General features: G+C 38.0%; 1 protein-coding gene across 1 annotated transcript; it reads right to left on the bottom strand.

Annotated features, from left to right (window-relative positions):
• Positions 1-4,313: 4,313 nt before the first annotated feature.
• LOC133696505 (protein NRT1/ PTR FAMILY 3.1) lies at positions 4,314-7,436 on the bottom strand. The gene is made up of 4 exons (XM_062118706.1): positions 7,261-7,436; positions 6,964-7,181; positions 6,025-6,587; positions 4,314-5,374 (listed from the first exon to the last, which is right to left on the bottom strand). The coding sequence occupies exons 1-4, from the start codon at positions 7,334-7,336 to the stop codon at positions 4,483-4,485; spliced, it is 1,749 nt and encodes a 582-aa protein (XP_061974690.1). The 5' UTR covers positions 7,337-7,436; the 3' UTR covers positions 4,314-4,482.
• Positions 7,437-7,653: the final 217 nt, after the last annotated feature.

The raw sequence follows: 7,653 nt of genomic DNA on the forward strand, positions 1-7,653 counted from the left end.
AGACATGTTATAAAAATGGACACAAGCTCGCCAGTTTCATTGGGATTCAGTAGAAGTTGGTCCCTTGTTGGAAGAGTATGCATCCCAGCATAAACTGTTGTCTTAACAGCCCACGTAAGGCATGGTGCACAAACTTGAGAATAAGCTGTTGCAGCGCGGCTTCGAGTAATCACAATAAAAGTAAGTAACAACCTAAATGTCAGATTGCACAAGAACATAACCTTAGGAAACATTAAACTAGTATGATTCAATCCATTGCATAAACGCAAATTAACTAATCAATTCGACTAACAAAAATATGCCATGGATATGGAAGAAAAAAGAGAGAGAGGAAAAGAACAACAAGATTTGAAAGGGCAGGAACGCTCAATAGACAGAAACTGCTCAATCAAAGCCCTGATGCGATCAAGACCCTGCCTGGCTCGATGAATGCCTGGTGTTCTTATTGTGCCTGAATTTATCCGATCAAGACCATTTTTTTTCTAAAATTTTTTCTAATTGATTTTTCTTTTTTCAAACTTTCAATTATTTGCATGCCACACTTGTCATCGTCTTGTTGGTCAACAATAAGTAAACCAATAGAATGCATCAAACCAATGGAGTTTCTCAGAAGGGTAAGTGCATTAAAGGTGAAGTAAAAGGGTAGATATGAGCCAAAACTGAGTAAATGTGTTGATAGAACTGAAATTCAATAATACAGGAGCTCATAATGACATCTTTTTGCCTCAGGATATGTTTTTTCTGGCTATATCCATTCAAAAATCGCTATGTCATATCAAGTTTGATTCATCCCTCTCTTGACACGCTTGCTTGAGTTAAATGCCGAAGGTTTTTTTTTACGAAAATGGTGAGGATTCGATATAGAAGATTCTAGAAGAGCAGAACGCTCGGACTCGGAGTTGTGCTTATTTTGACAGTAGTCCAAGTCCAGTTTCAGGATATTTTGTGCTAATTTTGGAATTTCGGCCTGAACTTTTGGCTATTGGTATCGGAACGATGCAAATTATCCCGATTCATGAAACTCGTTTCAGGGTGCACATGGTGAACTACAAGCTATTCTTGTTGGGGTTGTTTTGAGCCTAAAATTCCATCGTTTAGGTCTCCGTTTCTCTATGTTCGTGTTTTTTTTTCCCGCCATTTCGGTAATTTTTGGAGGCTTAATTTTGTGATGATTTTTATTTTTGCTTTATTTTCCTGACTGACTTATTTTAGATTGTATTTTAATTTTATTGAATAATAAAAATTTATTACTTTTGATAATCCTACGGACCCTAGCTATTTAGGCCCAAGTTATGGACTAATTCAGCAATTGAGTAATGACTCAAACTCTCTTACCCTTTGCGTGAGACTATCTACGAACGTCTAGGATTTTATTCAAGTTCTTTTCGTTTTCAATTTCCTTCGTTAATTCCTTTTCAATTTCAATGTTTTTCTTTATCATTTTGTGTTTTGGTTTCGAATTTGATTCTTTAAGAAATGCCATGTATTTCATTCAAAGAATGAATTCCTACTGCTACGTACTTCCTAAAATCTCAGATAGCTTGCTATCGTTAGTAAAAAGGTGTCAATTGAGCAGCAAATAACGTAAGAGTACATCATGTAGACAACCTATTTGTCAAATCATACACAGGTATCCTATTCTACAATTTCCCCAGGGTCATTGATTTCTTCCCTGGGGGCTTGAATTTGCTTCTAATTATGCATCTGTGTACTGAAAAAAGTAGTTAAATAGATTTACAATCTGCAGAGATGTGATCAACCATTAAAAATACCCCAGCTCCACTGTATTCAAATGATCATCGGGAAGCCAATTTGATCCCTTGGGGCGAGCACTAAATCTGTGCATTACGGTGACCACAATGTAGCTCAAATAGCTCCCAACCGAAATTAAAGAATAATATCACGCCATTGAAATGCTTCTTATGCTTTCTGGTGCTTGATCATAGAAAAACTCCAACTGGCCAATGGCCATAAAGGCATCAGCAATTCCCATCAGACAGAAAAGTGGTATAAAGGCATCAGCAATTCCCATCAGACAGAAAAGTGGTGAAAGCTGTTAAAAAAAACCAATTCAACCCAAAATCTTAAATTATTAGGTAAAGTTCAAGATATGATTTATATTATTCTCTAACATATCTTCTTAGTAAAAGATTTTTGGGTTTGAAATTTGTACAAACTCATACTATTTTGTAATTTATTTTTTATTAAATAAATAAGAATGGTAAGATTCGAACTTGTAATCGGTTGGTTATTAAAACACTAATATCATATTAAAAATCAATTTCATTTAAAAATTTAAATTATTTGATAAAATTTAAAATAAAATTTATATTATTTTCTAATAAAATTTAAAATAAATAATGTTGATATCACAAAACCGATTCCGGTCGTCTTTAGGAAATTGATGCCATGTTGGAGCCCTGAGAATTTACGGGCAACAAGAACTAAAATTCGATAGTATAATGCGATCGTGGTGAACCTGGACGTGGTGGCGAAGACTCGCATCGGACTTGAAGGAATCTGAAAAGATTTTGTGAGATGCTTGTCCATGAACTGGGCTTCTTGGAAGGAAAATGAGCTTTGCAAGTTCTGTGCTGTGGCAGGAAAATTCTTGCTGTCCATAACGGTCCCACTCCGAAGACAGATTTAAGGTCTTTGACTGTGTGCACTGTATTTAGTTTCCATAGTTTAGATGCTTGGCGTGGTTGGAGGTTGTCATCTTCAGTCACGATTGCAGCCTTATCAAGAAATCTGGGAATTGGTACATAATATCAGCAAGTACGAACTTGTTAAGAGGATAAAAAAATTTATCTGCACAGTATTAAGGCTGTTAGTTGTTGATTGCAACTTGATACTTTCATGTCATAATCAACGCTTCTTCCTTGTTTTGTCTTCTATTTTCTAAACAGAAGAAGCAGGATGAAGTTGGAACCACGCGTGTAAATCTTATATTGAGCCATACGCATATTGTGATACAAAAACATGATGTCACTAACTTGATGGTTCAATTTTTTTTTTGATTTATATACTGTGTTCAAACTGTTTATATATCTCAACTAATCATGAACTTAAATATAATATTACCGGGAGAGCAAATCCTTGGACACAAGCTCATGTCATTGTACTATTTACTTCATGGTTTTTTGATGGTTCAATTTAGGTGATGTTGTGATGATACTCATCTGTATACGTTTTGAAGTCATTCACCACTATAATTTAAAAGAGATGATGGGACTGTGGTGTGCCCAACAAGGTGATCTAAATCTATCGATTTTCACTGTAAGGAAAAGGGATCGAAAAGGTTAGGTAAGTGTATATATGCCATGACTCAATCCATTCTAATTTGGTTCGATCATGAGTTGTAGTTTGCGATATCTTATCGCAACTAAAACAAATATCACTGGACTATAAGCAAGAAAAGAACAAATAATACAAAACCATAGCTTCCTCTTCCTGAATGCAGCCAGCCACACAAACTTGTAACCATCTAGTAAATGGACTCCCAGCTGGACCCAGGTTCCGGTAAAGTGGGTATCCACCAACAAACGCATTGACTGAGAGAGAGAAACATTGCTATGGTTGGAATTCCAAGCCCCCAAGCCCATCCAATGTCGTACTGAATATAGAAAATCAGCGTCACAGCCATTGGCGTAGATGTTCCCACGGAGAAATAGTACCTGTGGAAGTATTTTATTTCTTTGCCGATTGCTTAAGATCTGATTCATCGGATTGGTCTGCCCCAAATGTGACGAAACAAGGTCGGATCCGTCCTGCTACTATTAGGAGCAAAATTGTCATAACCGGAACGGACCTTAACCCAGCAGAGGTGACAGGTCGCCGGTTCTCCGATCAAACCATCAGATCAGGGTTTAACCGACGATTCCTTTATATGACATAAAGTATTAGTATTACATATATAAAATGGATAGGCAGATGACGATGCTTTTTTGAGGTGGGAATTGCTTTGATTTTTGAGTTCGGGTGTTGAAGATGAGTTTTACGGTACTGTTGGGTATAAGTAGAATTGTAGAAAGGTGGGGTTTATGCATCCATGACCTTGCTCGATGGTGAAATGGTGTTGGAAGGAGAGCGCATACGATGTATCATTCTTGTTTTGCTAGATCTACATTCAAGTGGAGTTACTTGACGAGGTTGGCTATAAAGAATAATGAAGCGTGGTGTATGATTGTGTGGAGACACAATCAATTTCATTGAAGGATGACTTTAAGATTTGAACTTAAAAAAATTAAGATTAGGAGGAGAAACATGCCCCCCACTTGAGATACTAATATATGGAATTCAAGGATACTAAATTAATGTAAAAGCCAACGGGAATCCCTTTTCCTTTCTCTAAAAAGATCATACAAAAAGGGCCTTGGTAATTCTTCTATACTATATGACATGCTTCTTATTCTAAGGAACACCGATTCTTTACCAGCTAAATTGTGCAACCTAATTATTACAAATATCGAGGAAATGCAACTAAACCTTATTTGCGAGCTCTACGCCACTTTCTTTAGAGTCACTGATTTCTTTGTTGTGGACTTGAATCGGCTTAAAAGTATACATCTTTGCACAAAATAGGTAGTAAATAAGATTAGCAACCTGCAATAACGTGATCAACCAGTAGAAGTACTCCAATTTTCCTTTGTTCAGATTATCATCTGGAAGCCAATTTGATCCATCAGAACCAGCACTAAACTTATGCACTAAGGTGACCAAAAGTGTGCTTGCATAATTCCCAACTGAAATCGCAGTCCAAAATAGTGCCATAGCACTGCTTCTCATACTTTCTGGTGCTTGATCATAGAAGAACTCTAAATGCCCAATTGACATAAAAGCTTCAGCTATTCCATGAAGACAATATTGTGGCACAAGCCAAAAGACCGGGATAGGAATAGGCTGGTGAGAATTGATAAGACCATGAGCTGAAGCAACATGTTTTCGCTTGATTTCAACGAAGCCAGCAACTAGAGTGGCAAATATTGATATGACAAAACCAATTCCCATCCGATGCAGAAAGCTTATACCACGTTCAAGCCCTGTGAATTTACGTGCAACAGGAACCAAAATGCGATCATAAAAGGCTATTGTGGTGAGCATGGAGGTCATGGTGAAGACAGACATTGAAGCTGCTGGAATTTGAAAGGATTTTGTGAGATGCCTGTCCATGGACTTGGCTTGTTGTAGGGAAAATGTGTTTTGCTGGGCATAGGCTGTGATCAGGAGAATTCCTGCTGCCCATATTGGTCCCATTCTGATGATAGATTTGAGTTCTTCAACTCTGTGAACTGTATTTAGTCTCCAAAGGTTGGGTGCTTGGCCTTGTTTGAAATTATCTTCTTCAACCACAATTGCAGCCTTATCAAGAAATCTGCGATTTGGTACATATTATTAGCAAGCCTGAACTTGGGAGGAGAAAAAATAAATTCTCTCTGCTTTTCAATTAAAAATAACATTAACTAGATTGTTAATTATTTATAGCAAATGTACAATATTGAGGAAAATCTTTGCGGTTGAATACTAGAGGATTTACTATTGCATCATGTTACTGTAAAATCAAAGGAGAGTCGTCACTTGGAAGCAAGTTAAATGTGAAAATTCATATGCTCTTTAGCAGCTTCTTCGTTTTTTTTTACTTTTATTTCCGAACAGAAGAAGCTGGAACCGCAGATAAAGCCTGCATTGAGCAAAACGCAGATTTGTTCAAAAACTTCTCATGAACTTGTTGGGCCATAGGTGAGGCTGTGATGACACTGATAAGACACTGGAGAACGTACCAGCATTTGTTGTTTAGCTGGAGTTGAAAGTGATTACTGTAGAGTCCGTGTGGTCATACATAAGAAAGATTTAAAGTTGTGGTCCTACCATATTATTGCACACAAAGACATGACCAAGTCATCCTTATGCTTTTCGCAGTCAATCACCACCATAATCTCAAAGAGGCGACGGTGTTTGTGGTGTGCTCAAATTTTGTTCTTTCCCCTCACATTGTAAATGAAAAGTAAAAGTTAAGACACTTACTTCATATGTATAGTGTGTAGAAGCTTTCCACCAATAGAAATGGGTGCATCAAGCTCATCGTTCTGGTATAATAACTCAGGATCCGAAACCATGGCCAGCTTCCTCTTCCTAAATGCAGCCACAGACACTTGTAGCAATCTGGTAAATGGACTCCCGGCTGGATCCAGGTTCCGGTAAAGTGGGTATCCACCAATAAAAGCAATAATTGAGAAAAACATTGCTATGGTTGGAATTCCAAGACCCCAACCCCAACCAATGGTGTCCTGAATGTAGACAAGCACTGTCACAGCCACAAGGATAGATACTCCCATGACAAAATAGTACCAATTGAAGTATCTCCATGTCTTTGTTGTCTGCTTAGGGTCCGTCTCATCGAATTGGTCTGCTCCGAATGCGACGACACACGGTCGGATCCCACCTGATCCTAAGGCTCCTAGCAGGAGAGATGCATATAGGATTGCTAGTTGCCGTGTATCAGCTTCTTGGCACACTTGCTCTCCTAATTTACATGGCGGTGGCCTTAGATGTGGAAGAATTGCTGATAGTGTTAAGCTTGTCATGCCCTGAGGAAGAAGAAGAAAAAAAAAGGAGGAGAAGAACAAGCCAGTCAATTTTTAGTAAGATATGAATTTCAAAGGTCTACACCTTTTGAGCTTTATTTGACATAAACCTGGACCGGAATCTCGAATTCAACGGATACAACAAACTTTTAAAGTGTGAATTAATGCTGCAGCCAGCATATTTTGCATCTAAATTAATTGCTAGAGGATAGGGTGCTCATCCATAATTAGCATTTTTTAGAGGATCAATAAAGGGGATTCGTGTAGTTTAGGTACTGTTCAAATTTATTAGGTTCTCATGACTTTCTTTCACATGATAACCAAAACACAAGCAATTCATGATATATATACGCATGAAATTAAGAGGGGTGGCGTTTACTATTTGGTATATTATGGAAGCAACTGTTATAGTCCAGAACCGGCCAGCATACGCGTCGGCCATGAAGGCACCGAGCAACGGTGTTAAGCTTGAAGTTCCTCCGAAGTTGGTGAGGGTGTTGGCTGCTTTGGTCAATGGCATATGGAGCTGTGTTGTCAAGTAGCTGATCATATTGCTATTGAACCCCACCACCGCCAACTTCTCACAAGCCTCATTTGCTGAACCAGAACAAATTAATTAAAACCAAACTATACTCTTGCTATCCTGTACACAAAGGAGAATAGAAATCAGCCTTACCAAATATAAAGGGCATTGTAACCAATCCACCATTCTGCCTTCTCCTGCGGCAACCTTTGCTCTCCATCCTTTCCATCTTTCTCAGTGTGTTTGATGCTTTAAGTGGCACCCCGGAGCCCTATTTATAGGCTATCACAACTCACAAGTTTTTTCACTGTAACCAATCCCTGCCATTTTACTTCTCTACGACCGATCCACTCCTAAACCTGTGATAGGCATCAAATGATGACATCACTGACTTTGATAGAAGTTAATTTAATTAACGTGGAAGGCTTCTTAGCAGTGAAAAATAAAAATAAAAAAAATCAATAAAGTGATATGTGACAGGTATGACAATGAAATCTGGTAATATCATTAGTTTTTCATGGTTTGTCGCGTTATTGATTCAGTGCC

The sequence above is a fragment of the Populus nigra genome, chromosome 6 (assembly GCF_951802175.1).
Source record: "Populus nigra chromosome 6, ddPopNigr1.1, whole genome shotgun sequence".
NCBI lineage: Eukaryota > Viridiplantae > Streptophyta > Magnoliopsida > Malpighiales > Salicaceae > Populus > Populus nigra.

Excerpts from the sequence above, each read along its gene's own strand:
- LOC133696505 (XM_062118706.1), bottom strand. The coding sequence starts at position 7,336 with ATGGAAAGGATGGAGAGCAAAGGTTGCCGCAGGAGAAGGCAGAATGGT. Across the intron at positions 7,182-7,260 it reads TACAATGCCCTTTATATTTG|CAAATGAGGCTTGTGAGAAG; the intron begins GTAAGGCTGATT and ends GTTCTGGTTCAG. Across the intron at positions 6,588-6,963 it reads CTTCCATAATATACCAAATA|GGCATGACAAGCTTAACACT; the intron begins GTAAACGCCACC and ends CTTCTTCCTCAG.